Raw genomic sequence first — 22075 nt, forward strand, 5'->3', positions numbered from 1 at the left:
CTGAACTGAACCGAACTGGTATTATATAAAACCCTAAAAAATCATAATAAATTTTGTAATTAAATCCCTACCATGACAAAAATATTGGAATTAAGAGAATATTCCGTTAAACAAAATGAATATACTTAACACTTGTTTTAATAGTTTAACAGAATATTCTATTAATTCCAATATTTTTGTCACGGTAGGAACTTAATTATAAAATTTGAATGTTATAAAGATTCAATTAAAAAAAAATATAGAAACTTAATTAAAAATTTAATAAAATTATAGAGATTAACAAAATAATTAAACCTTATTTTATTTTTGACAATTTTTCAGTGGAAATGAAAGTATCCCTTGCTGCATTAGACAAACTTGATAGAGATAACAACAAAACAAGAATTAAATGAGTAAGCAAAAAAAAATTATAGTACCACTTTGACAGATCAAAGCTTAACACAATAAAACTCAAAAAATACGTGTACAAATACGGAACACATGTTTATTATGACCAATAAACAATACCCAGCCATTTCGGAGAAATTAAGGTAGAAACAAATACATTGAAAGGGAAAAATAATAAACATGCTGTTCCCTTAGCATTGTCATCTAATAATCAATCTGGAATTCGAATGAAACATATTTTTGTATGATGGAAGCATTAAATGCATCTTCAGGAAGTGGAAGATTTGATCACCATGAAGAAAAAGGGATATTTGAATACTTTGGTTGGGTTTACCATCTGGGTGTTCATTCTATGGGCTCTGATTATCACCATCTCCGATTTTTATTTGTTAAGGGAAAATGTGTTGCCATGTACAAGCGTGATCCCCATGAAAATCCAGGCATTGTATGTTTTTTAAATTCTTTCTCTATTTTTTTTTTATTAGCTTCTATGATCTTGTTCATGATCATTCTAAAATTTTGCATTAAATTTTCCATCAAATTCAATTATACAAAGACTCAACTATATAGGAAGAAATTTCAAGCCCTTTCATATTTGAAATGCTTATAATGTAACTTAAAATAAGGAACCCTAACGTCTAAGATTGAAAAAAGAATACAATCTAACTTCACCTGAGCATGCAATTAATTTGGTAATTTGTAAAAAAAAAAAGTTTTAACAGATCTTTTACAAATATGTTCAATGTTTTGTTTATTTATTTGGATGCATATAAAAGAAATCGTTTTTAACTAGATACTTCATAAATAAGCATTATTCAATTGAATGTGAAACTTTATTTCCCCTCCCTTCCCCCAACTTTAAGTAATCTTGGAACTTCCTACTTAATATTCAAACATTGAACATTATGAAATGGCATATAGTTTAATTTAGTTTCGTTTTAACCCTTGAATGGTTTTATTTTCAGAAATCATCATCACATTTCAAAGTGTAAATCTTGAAATATGCTTTTATACAATTACAAATTACATTATGATCTTTAATGATTATTATTCCATATACAATGCTCAATAATATGATGATCATCATGTTATGTTTTCTGTTTATCTATATATTTATATAAAGCAAATATATTGAAATTATCCAATCCCATAAAGTTAAAGTTTTACATTAGCTTTTTTGACAACCACCCACTCTTTTCTCTATCTCATAATTAAGAAAAAGAAATTAAAGTTGAAAACAAAATTCACTTTACAGTTTACACTATGTTTAGAGAATTGACACTACTTTTTATTGAAAAACATAAAAACATTTTAGATAAAAAAATATCTGTAGTATAAATTATTTTTTTCTAACAAAAATAATTTTAAAAATTTGAGAAAACTAATATAATAAAAAATAAAAAAAATTAGCACAAAATTATTTGAAAATAAAAATATATTAAAAATATAAAAATATTAAAGTGCGTCTTGTGGCACACTATAACGCTGGTATTTTTAATAAAAAAAGTTTGAGAGTTAGTAATTTTATCTTATATTGATCAACATTTTTAGTTATTAGTCTAATATTTTTAGTTGGACAACTCAATAATATAATTTTAGCCAATACTTTTAAACATTATCGACTAATTGTTGAGTAAAAAAATAAATTGTGCTAGCATTATCCTTTTTAATTTGATGTCCGAAACTTTCTGTTGTAACCATATTTCTATTTATGTCTCTTTCTTTCTCTCTGTTTGTGTGGTTATGGTGCAGAAACCTATAAGACTAGGGGTTGTAGGGCCCACACTAATGGTGGAGAATCTAGGGCAACGAAGGATTGCTAATATGGTGATCCACTAGCTAGTAAAATTTATGTTTTTTTTTTTTTTTTTTTTTAATGTGCTCAATTGAATTGATCATACAATGGATGTGATTATGGATTATATATTTCAATTTTAAGCTAAATATTTCTATTCCTTTGTGTTCAGGATCTTTACGTAATAAGGATTTCCAATCGCTTAGACGATTCGAAAAAAGGAGATGTAAGTTATAGTTTGAAGTTAGTTTTTCTATTATTGTTGATTTTGCTATTAGGGTTCATGAAGGTAGGAGAAGGGAATTTGGCATTTTTTCTTTTGATCTTAAATATCTCAAAAAGAATATTCTAAATTTATTATAGCACGAACGAATCTAGAAGGCTAAATTAGATGTATAAGAAAAGGAAGTCCAATATGATAAAACATTCACAAAACACCCAACTTACCAAAGTGCGAAAACATTCCAACGAAGTTGCAGAAAGAGAACATAGCATATGAAAATAAATTTACATCAAACAACACATGTCTTGTAATGACTATCATGCCCTTAGAATAAGGAAAATACGAAGGTATATTGTATATGCATAAAAAACGTGACAAAATAAGAGAATCCTTGATGAGATAAAACTTGAGGTAGACCCCCCAAACATGAGTAAATATCGTTTCTAGGCGTACCTTAAACTGAAATAATCTTCCAATTGAAAGGAGAGGTTGTACATTTAGCCATGCAGCCACTCAATAAAGAGGCTGAAAACATCTTTTTTATAAAGATATTTTTTAATAATTAAAATTTAATATATATAATTGATTAAATCGTGTTATTTTTGTCAAAATTAGACTAGACAAATTGATTTAATTAAAAAATGGTGAATCAAATCTTGAACTGGTCTAAATTAATATTATTTTTTTATAGAAAATAATTACAATATACTATTATAGAAAATAACTAAAATACTTATATATATATATATATATATAAAATAAAAATATTTTAATCATTCTCCATAATAAGAGTATTGTAGTCATTTTTTATAAAAAAATAATATTAATTTAGACCAGTTCAAGATTTGATTCACCATTTTTCGGTTAAATCAATTTGTCTAGCCTAATTTTGACAAAAAATAACATGATTTAATCGATTATATATGTTAAATTTTAATTACTGAAAAATATCTTTAAAAAAAGACGTTCTAGGCGTCTTTATCTAAATAGATCCCTTACATAAAATAAAGTCACTGTTGATTTTAGTAGATATAATGTTACATGTAGTTATGACAGAAAAAACTATGCTAGAAGCACTATACATGACCTAATTTCTTGTGTCACAGGTGAAAGCTAACTAAAAGCAAAAACCATAATAGAAACAATAACAGAATAACTACCTGAATTAAATAGCAACAAATCAAAATAAAATTGCTTGCTTAGTCTCTCTCTCAATCTTTTTTTTTTTTTTTTTTTTGGTGACAGTCTTTCTCTCAATCTCTATCTCTCAATTTTTATCTTTTAATTTTATTTTCTCTTCTAAATGTTACCTAAATGATCATTCTTAATAATATAGTTCTATTTTTAATATCATGCATGACAAAGTATTTACTCTACATTAAAGAGCTTATTAATTTAAAATGTTACGTTTTCATGGATAAATTTTACATTTTTTATTGAACATAAATGATTATTTATTTATTTATTTGTTAACGTATATATTTCGTTGAAGATCGCTTGTGCTACAGCGACAGAAGCTCAGAGATGGATGGAAGCATTTAATCATGCAAAGCAACAGGTATAATATATAGTTGTTGGATAATGCTAGGTGTATATAAAAAAATTAGTCACAAAATTTATTTGTATAAAATTTATGTTAAAATATAAAATATATATTAAAAATAAATTAAATAACACATATATTTATATATAAATACATGATAACTTATTTGATATTTAATTTTTAGTGTGTACATAATATTTTTTATAATAGCTATAAGGTTACAATAATATAATTTGTAAGATTAATTGATAATTATTAAAAAAAAAGTTACTAATTACAAAATCTTTGGTTTTTAAATACTGATTGTATGGAAGTTTATAATATTTAGCTTTACGTTAAATTGATTGTCATCATCATAAGTGAAAAATATGGACTATTTTTTTGAATTAATTTGAGTGTCATGGATACGTGGTTGTGAAAATCATTTAGTATTTGTTCTTTTTCAGGCTGAAAATGACTTGTCAAGCGGAGGCGATCCTAGAGAGAAACTAAATCAAGAGGAGTATGCATTTTATTTTTCCAATTATATACACTTTGTTAAATTTTTAACTTTTTAGAATATTAGATAAGAAAAAAATAAATTAGTCTTTAACATTTGACAAATTAGTCTTTTTTTTATGTTTTAGAAAGTAATATAGTTAAAGTATTAAAATATAATTATACTAGGTGTATAATAAAATCAGTCACTAAAATTAATTATTAATATAAAATATATATTAAAATATAAAATACATATTAAAAACGAATTAAACAACATATATTTTATACATTAATACATGATAATTATTTTAGTAGTTAAATTTGATGCACAAATACTATTTTTTTTATTCACATATATATCTAGAATTTTAAAAAGTAAGAAGCTCATTTGTTTATTTATTTTAATAATAAGTGAATAACTGGATATGTTGTCTTTCCTTATTAGTACGCTTTTGATGATTTAATCCCAATGAGTTATTAGATAATAGATATGTTACTTTTGAATTCATCCTATTTTCAGAAGAGTTATCATAAGTTGACATATCATTTTGTCTTTATATTTGTACAAGGCTCGATCTCGATCATCGCAATCGACATAGTGTGAAGCGATTTGGCTCTGGATTAAGAAAGCTTATAAGAATTGGACAAGGTAAAAAGAAAAAGAAAAGGCATTCCTTGATTTAATATTATATAAAATATATAAAAAAAATATTTTTTCCTATTTCTAACACTTCAACGTTCAACCCAACAACTCTCTTTTAAAGTGAAAAGTAATAACTATTTTGATTAATCTTACATTTATTATTATGTATATATTTAAACTTTAGGATTTAAGATTAACTGATAGAATAATATTAGAGATCAGAATTAATTCTTTTATAAAAATTTGCTACTTTTTTTAAAATTGATTTTATTTATTTTAAATTTTAAATCCTAAATTATAAACTTTTAATCTTGCACTCTAAATTATAAACTCTAGAAGCTAAAATTGACTAATCTATACTTTCTCTAATTGATATTAAATACACTAATAAAAGTAATGCTAAAAGAAATTAATCAATGTTCAAATATAATAATATATACTTGTAAATGAGAATTTTTGGGCAATCTTTTTCTTTTTCTTTCTAGAACCGATAGAAAATAGTATGCAAATCAAAATTTGTTTTTTATACGGGGTGCGAAGAAATAAAGAAAGGGTCAAATTGCAAGAAAAGAATAAATTGGAATAATGGGTTTGAGAGGCATGATGGATTAGTGTTATTAATTACATTTGCTTTTATAAACAAGTGGGTTAAAAAATTTGATTCAGGTGTATGGTTACGTTATGTTTTTGTTATATATTAGAATTTGCGTAGTACTCAACCTGTTATCCCCGTCAAATTGTGAAAGTGAGTTTCTAAATAAATATCTATTACATTTTTTCAAAGAATCATAAACGTAAGTTCTACTTTTCTATATGCTAATATTGTTATACTATCTTTTTTAATTATTTTATATGTCTTTGTTAATACTATAGTTGACTTAATTTTTCCCTTTTTCATGCCAAAGGCCCAGAGATACTTTCACGACAATCATCAAGAACAAGAACAAGAAGTTTTAGTTTTGACGGATTTGATAAGGATCAAGATGTATTTGAAGAACATCAATGGAAGTGTGTTCGTACCATGTCCGGTACTATTTGTTTTATTAGGCAAATATATATAGTGCTTCTTTGAATTTCCTTAAGCGAGATAAGCTCCACCTTGATTCATGAGATTGGTGAGTTGTACTAATTTAGTTATTATTTTTTAATTACAAAAATTTAATTTTTTAGATTTAAAAAAGTGCACTAATATAGTCTTTTATGTATTTTTTGTTATCAAAACTCAACGCTATTAGTGACGTAACTCAAATCTTACCACGCTTAACATATTAAAACGATTCTGTACGTATTTTGACGCTAAAAAAAGCATTAAACGACATCGTTTGAGGGTTATGACAAGGAACTTGGCTATGACAAGATTGTTCAAACCCTCAAACGACGTAGTTTAATGCTTTCTTTAGCGTCAAAATGCGTACGACGTATTTTAATATGTTCAGCATGGCAAGACTTGAGTTACGTTACTAACGGTGTTAAGTTTTTGTAACAGAAAATACACGAGAGACTATATTGATGCATTTTTTTTGAATTTGAGAAACTAAATTGTAGCAATTGAAAAATTAGAGACTAAATCAATGCAACTCGTCAATCTCAAGGACCAAAGTGAGACTTAATTCTCATTAAGTTGATAAAAATTATTTTTTTTAATAAAAAAAAATCTTTTTGTTTTTTAATATATTTGACAAATTTTTAGTAGTAAAAATAAAAGTATTAGAAAAATAAAAATATCTTTTCTGAGAAGTTACTATTTATATTTTTTTAAAATATCATTTTTTCTAAAAAAAATTTTACATAATAAATATATAAAAAGTACTTTTATGTTATTGTAGCCAAATATAATTCATAAATAAAAAAAAATTTACATGAGATCTTTAAATATAAAATTATTTTTATTTTTCTAAAAAATCTTTTAAACAAAAATCACTCAAAAAAATTTTTTTTTTTAAAAAGCTCACTCAAACAAAATCATAATTAACTTGATTCAAAATTTATATTAGCTTATACTAAGCTTAGTTCTTATTAAAATACATTTTACTTTACCTCCCAAAAAACAAGAAGAAATTTCATTCATAAACTAAAAGAAAGAAAATCATTCCTCATATTTGTTTGGAATAATTATGTGTGGTGCTATAAATGTTTTCTATTTTCGAATAATTTTGAAATGATATTTTTGCTCATCTTTTTTTGGGTTACACTTCTTTCTTTTTGTTGGCCAGGACTGAACTTTCATTTATTTATTAATTAATTTTATTTCAGGCGTTAGAATTTTTGAGGACCTCACGAATTACAAGGTATGCATGTTTCTAAATTTTGGTGGTAAAAGACGGTATTGAAGCTACTATATATCTTAAAAATCCACTTCCTTTGAATTTAATTGTCCTAGCTGCTATTCTGAAAAGATTTGTAAAAGGAATGATTCCGGGTTGTTTAGAATTTTATCTCATTTTATGTTTGAACAAATCAATAAAGAGAATAGAGATTAACACAGTTATATATTTTTTATCAGCTTCTATGTGTATTGAGACTTATATTTGGCCTTCACCACAAATTATAGTAAAATTTTCACTATAATTAAATTAGTTGTAGTCTCTAATTCAACAAATTAAATAATTAATTCTAATATAATTCATGAAGAACATCAGAGTTCAAACCATGCTCACAAACGTCTAAATTGCTAATACAAATTAAAAAACAGAGAATTGAATAAGCTATATCCAAGTTGATATCTCCAAAACACCACCACTAACTTCAAATCAAGTTTAGCAATTTTTTAAGTACTAACCTAACTTAAAAAATGAGAACTACATGAATTAATCCAAAATTCATGCCTTTGAATGACACCGTTACAAAGAAATAGAATTATGATTTTTCTCAACTTATCTCGCCTTTTTTCACTCTTTGTTTTTTCTATAATTCCTCATAAATATTAAAGCAGTCTTTTGCTTTATAGAAAAAAAAATATATGTTATATTTATTCTCTTTTTCTTGCTCAAATATTTGAATGATAATACGAAAATATTTGAAAAATAATAAAAATTAATTTAAATTAGTTCAAAGTTAACTTATTTTACATTTATTAATTATTTTTTAAATAAATACATAATATTCATAAATCAATCAATTAGTTTATGATTGTCAATTATTATTAATTTTAGTTCTAAACTCAAAATATTGAACTCAATTTTGCTTGATTTATTATTTTTATCTTTGTGATTAGATAGTTCTTTCTCGTTATTATTCATGACAATGTTAGTTTAATTATTTTGAATTTTTTTATTTGCTATACATTATTGAAAAACAATTATAGGTAAATTTGTTTTCCTCGGTTAAATTAATTGTCAACATATTAAGGTTGTTTTTTTTTTCTTTTTAAAATATTACATTTTCTCATAGACATTAACATAACTAGTTTCCACAAATAGATATGATGTTATAATTTCGTATTATTAGTAAAAAGACACTTCGAATGTATTCTAATCAGCTATTTGTAACACTGAGTGTGTTAAATTATTATGATATGATAGGTAATTATATTCTTCTTTGGCATTCTTTTTTATATTTTGTAGATTAATAAAAGTGTCTTAGCAAAATCGGTTGCTGTCATTGATACAAGTGCAGAAAATGTGTTAGAAGTGTTTCTAAGCATTGAACGAGAGAAAAGATATGAGTAAGTTAGTTGCACGTAACATAAGGTACTTGAAGAATAATATTCTATGAGATCTAATCAATATAATTTTTTATGTTTTATTTCTTTTTTGAAGGTGGGATATGTTGATGTGTGACATAGAGTTGGTTGAATCTTTTGATGGACATTATGATGTTCTTTACGGAACATATGATCCTAAGTATCTTACTCGGTAATTGATGCATGATGACAAACTATTTCAATTTAATTTCTAAATGCTTTATTTGAAACTTATAATTTTAATAATATGAATTAGTTGGTAAATTTTTATTGAATATATACTAATATTTGTAATTTATATAGCTGATTTTATTTGGTGGGATAACATTTTGTTATTTTTTTAATAATATAATTTTTTTAAAGATATATAGCTATATATCTTAGTTTAATTTTGGTGGTAAAAGACGGTATTGAAGCTATATATCTTGGTTTAATTAAAGGTTAGTTGAGTTATGACGACTTAATCCGTACGAACAAAAAAAATATAATTTGAAATGTTATATTTCAAAAAATGTAGGTGGAATTCAAAGCGAGATTTTATCTTCTCTAGGCAATGGTTTCGTGGACAAGATGGCAATTACAGTAAGTATATATGAAGTTGTTTTAGAACGTTGTTACGTTGAATTTTCAATTTAGTTAAACTACTTTTTGGTAATATTTATCAAACTCGAAGTTCGTTGTGTAATTTTACATAGTATTGATATATAAAAATTTTTCACGTTTGATTATTTCAGCAATCTTGCAGTTGCCAGCTACTCATAAGAAAAAGCCTCCAAGATCAGGGTATCGACGTACAAAAATTAATCGTAAGAGGATATCTTATTTCAATTAGTTTTTCTTTCATCATTGTAGCACTATTTTCTAAAAATTGTTTGTGTTCACTTGCTTTACATTTTTAACTTCCTAAAATTTAAGTAATTTGAAAATAACCTATATCATCTTTATTAATCATCATCCCCTTCTCCTAAAATGATTTGGATCATCAGATTTGTCATAAGTAAAATTACACAAATCAAATAATTATATTTACTTATTTTTTCATATAATACATTTTTTTTTTGAATTTGTACGAGTTTTGAATACAAATTTTCTATTTTTTTCGTATAATACACTTGTTTTTTATTTTTGAGATTGAGGTAATTAAGAATCAAATTCTAAATCATTTAATTGGTAATAGAATATTAATAGTGTATCATATAATTATTTATTCTAAAAATTTAAACTAATATATAAAAGTATATGATTTTTTTTTTAATACATAATCCATGACCATAACCAACAACAAAGGGTGGGGTGCGGATATAAGTTCCATATAGAAAACATCTCAAGACATTAGTAATGAAACAAATCAGAAGTTTACATGAATACATTCATAATTTCATATCATATCAACTCCTTTTCTTTGGATTTTAAATAGTACATCAGCCTTAGTAAACTATGTTATTAATGTCCTTCACCTCACAATTTAGCCCAATCATGGCCAATATCTCATAATCCCGACATGATGAGTTGGAACCCTTGCAACAAACGCTTATAGTTCATTACAGTTTCGAAACCACAAGGGCAAAACAAATAATGCCGTCTGAGTGATCTTTATCTTTCCCTTTTAAACCAATGCAACATCTGACAAGCTATAAGAGCTCCATCCACTATCTTCCTTCTTCCGACAAATGCAATTTGCACTTCTACTACTAAACCAGACATTAATCCTTAATGTCGTGCATTCTTCCCTCCTTTTTTGTGTACGTACTAATGCTACCCACGTTAAGTAGTTAGCTTGATCAAGAAATCTTTTACTCCCTATTATCCCCCATATCTTCCAACATGCCCAAACTGCCTCCTTAATTTCTTCTCTTCATCAGCTTGCTTCTCCTTCGTTGTTTTCAATATTGCTCCCTTCTTTCCCAATTAAGCTTTGTTGCGTCCATGGCTTCCATCCTCTAAGTTGTATTCTCTTCTTCTTCCCTTCCTTGTGTCCATTCCATTAAACATCACTCATCTTATCACACATACAGACTCCATCATGGGCTTCTGCATTATAAATACCTCTTTCAAGAACCATTACATAAATATCAAATGCAGTCTCTTATCTCATAACATAATTAATCAAATTATACTTATCTTTTGAGTTTCAGTTTTAGATTTAGTTTTTGGTACTGACTATGAACCTATGGAGCATTTTATTTTAGGTTTTTGAATGTGTTTGAAGTTTTGATGCACATTTATATAAGTTTCTTATTGAGAATCTTGCGCTTACCAATCAGAAAGATAACTTCTTTTTCTTTATCTTTTTCTTTTAATTACACAAACTTTGAATCCCTTAAACTGCATTTGGAAGGGAATTTGAGATTTGGAGATACAGATTATGAGACTAACACGTAAACAAATTTTTTTATTGTATATATTTATTTTAGAATGTACAAAATTAAATTATGTATCTTTATCTTATTTAATTTAAAATAATATTAAAAAAATAATCAAAATTTATTTTATTTAATATTTATTAATTGTTATAATAATTAATAAATATTAAATAAGATAAATTATTGTTATTTTTTATTAATTTTTTTTATTATCAAATATTTTTGTAAAAATTAATATTAAAAAAAATTTATTAAAATACTCTTATTTATTGAAGATAATAATAATAATAATAATAATAATAATAATAATAATAATAATAATAACAACTTTTTTATTTTTTTTATTTTTTTCTTTCTTCTTGTTTTTCCTTATATTTCTTTTTAATACCATCCTCCATCTGTATTATTTAGGGTCCGTTTGGAAACTCTAGAAGTAACTTTTTTTAACTTTTGACTTATGAAAAGTAGTAGTATTAATGTCAGGTGCAATTTTCAATACTAAATTGCAACTTTCTAAGAAACTATTTAGGAGCTTATAAAGAAGTTAAAAAAAATGACTTCTCTCATAATATTTCTACTTTTCATCATATTTATATAAAATAAGCACTTTTAGAGTTAAAAATCCAAACACAAAAAATAACTTATTTATAAATTACTTTTAACAGAGTCATTTATTATTTAAGTTATTTTATCAAAAGGAGCTTAATTAAGTTGGTTAACCTAACTGGGCCTTACTCTTCTTCCTTTCTCTCTCCACAATATGCCTTAAAATTCCCGATAAAAATTTGTATAAAAAGAGAAATAGAATTAAAGTTCTAAAATTTAAATAAGGATAAATTTTAAAAAAAATATTATTAAAATTTTAGTTTTTATTTTAAAAAATTTAAATCTTAAGTATTTTCACTTTTTAGAGATATTAAAAAATTAAAATTTTAAATTTTAAAAACATAATACTAAGTGCTAATCTCTTAGTTTTAATTTTAATATTTGTGAACAAATATAATTTTAGTGTGTAAAAAATTAAAAAAGAATAATTGATTTCTTTATTTGACTAATTTTCTTTCTTATTACTATTATTATTATTCTTTTGTAGCATCTACATGGGAGATTAGAAATTTGAACACTCCTATGGGAGTAGATAGACAAAAATGTTTAGTCACTCATACATTAGAGATACACTCTGTATCTTGGTTTCATTGGAAGAACAACAACCAAAACTCGAAATTCGAGAGAAGTATTCCTTATGCTTTATTGTGCCAAGTAGCAGGTAAAGTAATTCAACTTATATTTATTTTTTTATTTCTTAATTTAAAAAAAAAACCGTAAACTAAACGCAACCTAACATTCTTACTACATTTTATTTTTTATTAAATATATATTAAAATAAATTATTAAAATTAATTATTAAAATAAAATATACATTAAAATATAAAAAATATATTAAAAATAAATTAAATTATACATATATTTATATAAAAATATATAATAATCAATTTTATTAATAGTTAATTTTAATAGATAAATAGTATCTTTGTATCTAAATATATGCTTTTAATAATGGTAGGTCTGAAGGAATATATTGGAGCCAATCCATCAATTCAACAAAAAAATGCGACGAGTGCTCGTCATGCCAATATCGCAAAATCTCCTGTTTCTAGTGCTAAGTATGAAGATGATGACGTGCAGGATGAGTTCTACGATGCAATTACTGCATATTCATCAGATGAAGAAACTTATGATGACCAGGTTTCTTTAAATTTCAATAGTACAAAAGCATATGTTATTTATTATTATTATATTTGCATTTTAGAGTTTGATACCTTGCTTATTATGTTAGGAGCGCAAAGCCAAACCAAACAATGCTTCACCACACACAGCTTCAAATAAAATTTCAGGTAATTTTTTCATTGCCCTTTATTTATTGTGTTTTCTAATGGTAATTAATAAAGACCATAAGGCATTATAGTTTTTTTTTTCTTACACATTTCTATTTTTGTTTATGTTTCAATCTTCTAGTCCATCAACTACTTTAGCTAATGAAAAAGATGTCAAATTTGATGTGCAATTTCCACATAATTGAGACTTATATATTTTAAAAATATTTTGGTTCAAATACAGCTTAGATATAAACTAGGACTTTGTCATTTGTAATTAACAAATTACAAATCAATGTTTTTTCCACACAAATTTTGATTCTAAAATACTTGTTTATGTATTCTACTAGTTCCAGCTCCAGAGATAATGAGAGAATTGGATACTACTTTAGATCCTATCCCACTTGATGTGAGTGGTGTTCATGGTTCTTTACGAAAAGGGAATGATGACAAGGACACTGACTGTTGGACTTGTCCTAGTTGTGAAGGATTTAAGATTAGAGGAAAGAATTATTTAAAAGATAATACAAAGGTTAGTTCACTACATAACTGTATTCATTATCCTTATAATTATGCGAAACTCGCCTTTATCTTAAGAACTAATCTTGTTTTTATTTTTTATTTAATTTGTGACTCTAACATTTTAAAAATAATTTAATATTATTCCAATGTTAATCTATCAAAAAATATTGATGAAGACAATGGCATATATAATAAATTTTACATGTAAGTACGTGACGAACTCCTATAATAATGTTGTTTTTATGAATAAATTTAAAAAATAATAAAATAAACTTATAAAAAAATTAGGATATTGTGACCTTTCTTTCCACTCCACATCATCATCAAGTTTTTGTATGAGACAAAGTTTCTCTATTAAATTTAAAATTAAAGTTGGAGAAGATATACATTGCAGTTAGCATATTTCTACCGATGAAAAGTGATGATAAATATGTTACTTTTGAAATATTTGGAATACAAATATATATGACAAAATAAAATAATATTAGAGACACTATTAATATTTATCAATTAATATTTGGAATAAAAATCATATATTTTTTTAATTATTTAAAGATAGAAACGTGAGTAAATGAGAAGAAATAAAAGTATTTATATATCTCTTCTTATATATACTAAATTCATTAATTTTTAGTGAAGAACTCACCTCTAAAAGCTTTTTGTAACTGAAAGTAGTTATGTCCTCAATCAGTTGTGCCAGCTCACATCTAATTAATTAAACTGCTAACTAATTTATACAGTCCTGATTATCACGTTTTACACACACTCTAATCTGGTATATATATGTACATTGATATGCACTCTGTAATTATCCATCTATAATCTCATTTTCTTCTCTAACTCATCCATCAATAATGTTCTCTCTTTTTCACTGCTTTCTCTTGTTCTCTCTATTTATCTAGCTAATTCCATTGATTTTAGATCTTTCTAGCTACTGATACCTTACATGGTATCAGAGTTGGTATCAGAGTTTTATGTCCAAAAGGTTAAGCGTTCAATCCTTGGTGAATGGCTCTTACTTGAGGGAGAATGTTAGAGATATAATCATTAGTGTTACCTTCTCTTATCAGCTTAAGCTTTTGGAGATGAATAGTTTCATGACATTAACTATCTATTTAGAATTAATGGTGTGATGCTTCTATCTTCTTTAGTTTACCCATTATTTTTGTTTCTCCAATAAAGAAACAATAGGGGATACATTTTTCAATTGAAAAAGTATATGAAACCAAGAGGTTATCAGCTAAAAACTAAACAAAATCATATTAATTTTAAATTTTTTAAATTCAAAATTTAAAAAATTTAAAATTAATTAAGTAAATCTAATTAAGACCTATAAAAACCTTTTCCTCTCTTTCACATTAATCTACTTACCTCCAACGATCACACATACAGTCCCTCTCTCTCTCTCTCTCTCACCAATGCTGCTGGAAGCGCCGGCGACTTCCATACTCTCCGCTTTCGAGGGAGCGGTCAAAGTGGCTGTGGACCTTGTGCTTGCCGTTGCCGCTCTGGTCGAGGAGGGTGAGCTCAAAGAGTGCCCTAACATCGGTAACGTCGCTGGGAAGGGCGATGAAGACGGAGACATAGACGGTCCTCAGGGTTCTTGCCGTCAGGGTAGAAGTATATGGCCCACTGGTACTCTCCAACGCTGAAGGTCTCGCATGCTATGTGCTTCCCAACTCCGATCCCCTTCGCCAGAGAATAACCTTTGATTACGAATTTGTGAGAGTTATTAACAGTTTCCGTCACCGACCGCGAGCTCGTCCAATTGGCCGGGACGGTGCTAACTATTTGGGTCAGGAGACGGTTGATAATTTTGTTTGCAATGTTTGGGAGAAAGATGATTCCATTGTTTATATGAGGATGTTTTTCTATGCATTTTGGGATATTATGTGCCGTTTTAATGATTAAAAAGACTGCAAACTATATAATTATAAAAAAATATTCATTTAATATAAAAAAAATATCCTAATACTTAACAAAAAAACATCTAATTATATTTTAGCAAAAATTATTAAATATCTATAAAATTAAAAAAAAATATATGAAATTCTTAAAAAAATAGAGACATTCACATTTACAATACAACAAAATTCGAAAAATATATAAAAGAACATCCATTTAATATGAAAAAAAACATTATGATACTTAACAGAAAAAATATCCATATATATTAATTCGTAGAGATTTTAGATTTACCCAAAAATATTTAGCTGATTTTTAACTAATACCCTTTTCATTTCCTAACATTATTATTCCTAATTTAGTACTAGTGGCATATTGTTAAAATGACCATCCTTTATTTTTATTATTATTATTATTATTATTATTATTATTATTATTATTATTAAATTTCTTGAGCAGATAGTTGGTGGGGATCCGCTTCTCAAGCTCATAGCTGTTGATTGGTTAAAAGTTGACAAAGCTATGGATAGAGTTGCATTGCACCCTAAATGCTTAGTTCAGGTTTTCTTCCCTTTTAAATGTCATGTATTTAATATCATACATCATACATATATTATTCTAAAATAGAGGTGAAAGAAAATTTCTTAATTTTACTTGTCTATTTTGATTAGAGATTTAAAAAAAAAACTTTAATTATCTCAAGCTTGTGATTTATATAAATCTTAGGAAATTTATTAAATTTGTCTCTCTTTGATATGTACGTTCATTCAATCCTTAATATGGAAGCTTTTAGAACCCGTCATTGCATTTATTACAGGCTTCCATGTTTATGAGATTGAATAAAAGTATATATATATATATATATATATATATAGAGTAATTAATTAATAAATTTTTAATAAATTATAACTTGTATGAAAACATAATTTAAAAGTACAGAATCTATATAAGATGATTTATTGAATTTAAACTTCATTTAAGAGTTAGATTTGTAGCGAATTAATTTTTAATTTATCAAATTAAAAAATATTATAAACAACAACAAAAATGATGTAAATTAACTTATATGAATTATGTACTCTTAAATCTTATTCTCCTACAAGCTACAATTTAGTAAAAAATTATTAAATCATTATAGCTTTTCTACAAACTTTTACAATAGAGTTTACTTCACTTGAAGTTTTTGTGTTGTATTGTTGAGAATGTCATAATATTTATATTTATGTATGTTATTTTGCAGATCTTTGAATAAAATGAGAAACTAATAAAATAATCAAACTTCTCATCACAATCAAATAATAAAATATTTTGTAGTACATTATCGTATTTTTATATTTTTATTTTGATTATATTATTTACAAAATTTTATTTTATTTTTTTAATAAAGTTTGGTTATAAATATAGATATATCATTTTATATATATATATATATATATATAATATTTTGATAACTGTTTTTTAGTTTCAATAATATAGCATGGTTAGTTTTTCTTACCAGGTTATTATCGAAACCTTTTATTTGAATATGTGAGGTTGTTGATTCTTTTCACTATAAATCGTCATATTTTAATCCTTTTTTATTGAATTGCAGTTAGAAGAAGGAAAAAAGCTTCCTTTTATTCTTGTATTCAATCTACAGGTATGGGTATAATATGACTGTTCTTTGCAAAAAAAATTACATGAATAATATTTGTGTCAAGTCTAATAAAGACTCATCTTGCAATCCTTATTTTGAAACTTAGCAATTAGTTCTACATTATTTTGATGTTTAATTTTATTAAAATAAAACTTGGTTGAAAATCATTTGTACATTGATTTATAAAAAAATTATAATAAATAGACAAAAATATATCTCTAAAAGTTCGTAAATATTAAAATACACTTGAAAGATAAATTTTGATAGAGAAATTCTAAATTTTTTTGTATATTTTTGTTCACTCCTAAATATTTTTATGTGTGTTTTTGTTTATTTGTTCTAAAAAATATGTCACCAACCATCTTTATCAGGGATTATGTTGGTATCCATAGTAAGAAGATTTACTAATTTTAATTGGATTTACATATTATGACTAAGAAATAATTAATTTAGAAATTTTTCTAACCTGCTTCTATCGATTTAGAGATTATTATAACAAATACAACTATAATTTTTAGTATAGCCAAAAGTTGTTTATATAAAAAATCATGTGCAATGTTTTTTATATTATTCCTATGACAATAACATTTCAATGTTTTGAAAACTTCATCACTGGATGCACAAATAGATGAATGTTTTTGTACTCAAGAAAAAAAGTAAGAACTAAAGCATCTTTTATATTTAAAGTCTAAATCTTGAATCCCAAAATTTTAAATTATAAATTCTAAATTTTAGATTATAAATTTTATACTCTAAATTTAAATTATTAATATAAAATATAATAAATAAATAAATAAATAAAATTATTAACAAAAAGTACAGCATTATTTACTTAATAAGAAGCTCCCTTAATATAATTATGAGCGGCATCCATGTATATATGGTGGACATATGGAATTTATTTTCAGTTTCATCCATGAAATTAATTCTTATGAAGAAGACTTTTTATATCTGATGATCGAATGTCAGGTTCCAGCAAAACCAAACTACAGTTTGGTTCTATATTACGCATCTGATAGGCCAATAAAAGAAGATTCTCTATTGGCTAAGTTTGTCGATGGAAGTGATGCATTTCGTGATTCAAGATTCAAACTAATTCCAAGTATAGTTGAGGTATGTAATTTTTAATGAGCTTCTGTAAGCATTTTTAATTAATGAATGAATTAAAGCATTTATTTGATAAATAATGGTTTTCTTTTTATACAGGGATACTGGATGGTAAAGCGAGCTGTAGGAACAAAAGCTTGCTTGTTGGGCAAAGCTGTCACATGTAAATACCATCGACAAGATAATTTTTTAGAGGTAATAATTGAAACTTAAAAAATAGGAAAAACAATCATTTATGTTCCTCCTAACATATATATGGATACCAAGCTAATCATGTGGGGATCTTGTAGTATTTTCTAAAAGATGTTTGAAAGACACGTAAAATATTTTATTTTATATTTTTTAATTATTTTCAAAATAATTAAATCATAATAAATATAATAAATATATAATTATAAATATTATATATATAAAATATAAATATTAAATTAAATAAAATATTTTAAATTATTATTTTTCTAACATTACTACTATCGTTATTGGAAATATACTACACCAAAAATGTCAATAATTTAGCATTAATTGTGGATTTATATATGTTAACAGTAGTAGTTTCAACTTTCAAGTCCTAATTCATATTAACAACTAGCCCTTCATTATGAAGCAGTACTATTGTCTTATATTCCCCCCTTATTAAAGATACGCAATTAGGATATTGTGTGTAGTAGTTTTCAATTTGATAGCAATTTTGTTTTTGCATGCAGATAGATTTGGATATTGGATCCTCTTCAGTAGCTAGGCGTGTGATTGGACTTGTCATGGGATATGTCACAAGCCTAGTGGTTGACCTTGCCATTTTGATAGAGGTTTGTTCCTTTAATAGCTCTAATTATATTTAATGATAAATATTTCCATGTTCCCTTCGATTTAAACTAGCACGTTATTTTAAGTACTAATGGTAAAATTAACTTGAGTAAAAACGTTATTTTATTTTAAAGGCTAAGTTAGGAGTGAAACTCAAATTTAAAATCTCTAACTGAGGATAAAAAAATTATGTCATTTGAGTTATAATTTGTTGTTTATAAATTTTATATTTAAATTGACTATCATAATATATTTTGATTATGATAAAGTTAAATTTTAAAATATATTTCTTTTTACTTCTTTCAGACATTTATCTAATAAAATTTATTTTCTCTTTGTGTCGGTAAGAGAAAAATTAAAAAAATATCCGGTAAAATATACAGAAAAAAATAATTTTGTATATGTTTTTTTTTTAAATCGAATGTGTCTATTAAATATTAGTATTAACGAATAAGATTAAATTATTAATAATTATACATAATTATAATTAAACCATAATAAAACTTTATATTACAATAAATTAGTTCCAACACTAATGGGACAATTAGGATGTACAACTTGGTACTCATCAATTTCCATAATTGTAGGGAAAAGAGGAGGACGAATTACCAGAATACATTCTTGGAGCTGTTCGATTAAATCGCCTAAGCATTGATTCTGCTGTATCATGGGAATCTTGAGGCCTTTTGCCAAAAGTAATAAACAATTTGATTCTAGCTAGTTAATTTTTTGGCTCAAATGCTTACAATTACATTGAAGAATCAAATTATAATGAAAGTATAGTCTTTTATTTTTTGTTCTCCGAATGCATATATCCTTTTAGTTCCTTTTGCCACTTACTCATTTACCATTTATAGTTTCACTAGCTCTTTCTTTTGATTAAGTTTTCTGTTGTGTTTTTTATTTTTTTAATTTTTTAATTTTTGTTTGTTTCAATGATTGAAATCCAATTAACATTTTTTATACAGAAACTATATCAAAATATTGCTTGATAAATTGCTGAGACTATAAGAGATTAATAGTTCCATTCTAATTGAACACAAGTTATAATTATAATTGGTTGAATGATTTTTAAGGGCCAAATTTAAAACAAGACTTTAATGTAGAAAAACCAGAATTTAGTTTATCATATCAATAACTTTGAATGTGTACAACTCCTTGTTGTGAAATGATATTAAGTTGCAATCAATTGGAAATGACAATCTTGCATAACTAGTGTATCTAGTTCAAATTTCATATTGGTTTAAGCTTTAAGAAATGAATTATAAAATTAGGAGAAGTTATGTTTATTGATTTTCAAAATAGGAAAATAGAACCAACTTTTAGGTAGCGTTTGTTTTGAGGTACTGTGACAGAGACTGGAAGACTGAAACTCAGTATCATATTTGTTGACTCAGAGATTGGTACTAAAATTTCTGTCTTTGTCTCCAAAATTTCAGTATTTTAGTACTTTCAAAAAGTGGGGACATAGGGACTGAACTTTTTAAAGGCAGAGACTGAAACTTTAATAATATTTTATACTTAAAATACTCTCATTTCAATTAATTAATTCTAATTTTATCTTTTGTGCAAATTAAATGAGAGTTTTATTCTTGTTTCAATTTCTGTCTCCCATTTTACATAAAAAAAATACTGAGATTTATTTCAGTCTTTATTTCTTAGTCTCTGTCTCTCCGTCTCAGTTTTTCAGTCTGTGTCTCTCCACCAAACACTACCTTAAGGTGCATAACTCTTTTTCTCAAACTTGATATTAATATGAAACCAATTAAAAATTCAACCTAAATAAGTTTAGTTAAACCAAACTGAAATTGAGAATTGTTGGATCCCAATTAAATTTTATATGAAATTTTGATTTTGAGAAGAAGCTGTTGTTTTTCAGAAAATCAAGGTGTAGGACAACGACAATGAAAATTTTATATTAAATCCAACTCAACTTAAAATTTAGTTCCAAAAACAAGTCACAACCACCAATAATTAATAACAAAAACCAAAATTATCATACTTCTAATAGTAAAATAAATAATTACCCACTAAAAAGAGACAGAAGAGGACGTTGTCTAATAGAAGAGGAAGAGGACACAGCAGAGTAATAAGAGTTAAGAGATGCGGTGGACGCATCGGAGCAACAAGAGATGTAGCGGATGCAGCAGGGCAATGAGAGACGCAGTAAGGAAACAAAGAGATGCAGCAGAACAACGAGCTAGAGACGCATCAAAGTAATGGAACCGAAGACGAAGTAGAGCAATAGAAGACACAACAGAGTGGGGGATGAGAAGAATGGCGCGAAAAAGAATAGAGTAATTTGTAAATGGAAACCACTAAGGTTAAAATAAGGGTTAAGAATATTCACAGATTGAATCGGATTGGATCTGATCGAAATTTTAATCCAATCAGCACTAAGCTCATCTGATAAGATATCCACATTTTTTATGCTCGAATTCGATCTAATCCGATCCACACATTTGCGAATAAGATCATATCGGTATCAGAACATAGCTGCAAAAAATATATATTAAAATATTTATTTCTATAAAAAATTCAATAAAACATCTTTCGCCTTTTTTTAACCTGTTTAGCAACCATTCATTCCTCAGGCAGCAGGCAGCAACACCACAAAACACAACTCAACATGTAAAATGATTGAAATTTACTTTTTTTTAAAAGATTTAAACTCCTACCGGCAAGAATTGAAAAACAAATAGCATTTAGAACTAACCTTTTGTATATCAAAGTAACTTGAACTAGTAGTTAATTTTTTTTGCAGTATAACACTTTTTATATCTAAATTTAAAGAAAAAAAACATGAAGCACTACAGGCAAGAATATAAGACCAAAATGGAGCCACCACGCAACACTAGAGGAGGAGAACGAAAGACACCAAACAGCTTTAGAGATTCGACAGTAGCAGCGGTGGCAATGCGACAATTCCAGACAGGTGATGCGGTGAGATAACAAGCACAATTTGGCGAGGAAAGGCACTGCGATGGAAGAGAGAGGAACCATGGTGAACGATGAACCATGGCAACGGATGAGGCAATGAAGAACAGAGGAAGGGATGAACGGAAAAGTGTCGTCGAAGCCAAGAAGGACGTCGACAAAGAGGAACCATGC

At 26.0% G+C, this 22075-nt stretch overlaps 1 protein-coding gene across 1 annotated transcript; it reads left to right on the forward strand.

Annotated features, from left to right (window-relative positions):
- The first annotated feature begins 631 nt into the window (after positions 1 to 631).
- LOC107632899 (protein ENHANCED DISEASE RESISTANCE 2-like) lies at positions 632 to 19644 on the forward strand. The gene is made up of 22 exons (XM_088509487.1): positions 632 to 832; positions 2140 to 2214; positions 2355 to 2408; positions 3898 to 3963; positions 4395 to 4450; positions 4998 to 5077; positions 5977 to 6099; positions 7325 to 7359; positions 8635 to 8735; positions 8830 to 8925; positions 9271 to 9335; positions 9488 to 9559; positions 12210 to 12383; positions 12681 to 12862; positions 12954 to 13011; positions 13341 to 13522; positions 15877 to 15978; positions 17009 to 17056; positions 18023 to 18166; positions 18260 to 18355; positions 18865 to 18966; positions 19552 to 19644. Exons 1-22 carry the CDS (start codon positions 632 to 634, stop codon positions 19642 to 19644), a joined length of 2205 nt encoding a protein of 734 aa, XP_088365613.1.
- The last annotated feature ends 2431 nt before the right edge of the window (positions 19645 to 22075 follow it).

Source organism: Arachis ipaensis, chromosome B3 (genome assembly GCF_059453495.1).
Source record: "Arachis ipaensis isolate K30076 ecotype BB chromosome B3, ASM5945349v1, whole genome shotgun sequence".
Lineage (NCBI taxonomy): Eukaryota > Viridiplantae > Streptophyta > Magnoliopsida > Fabales > Fabaceae > Arachis > Arachis ipaensis.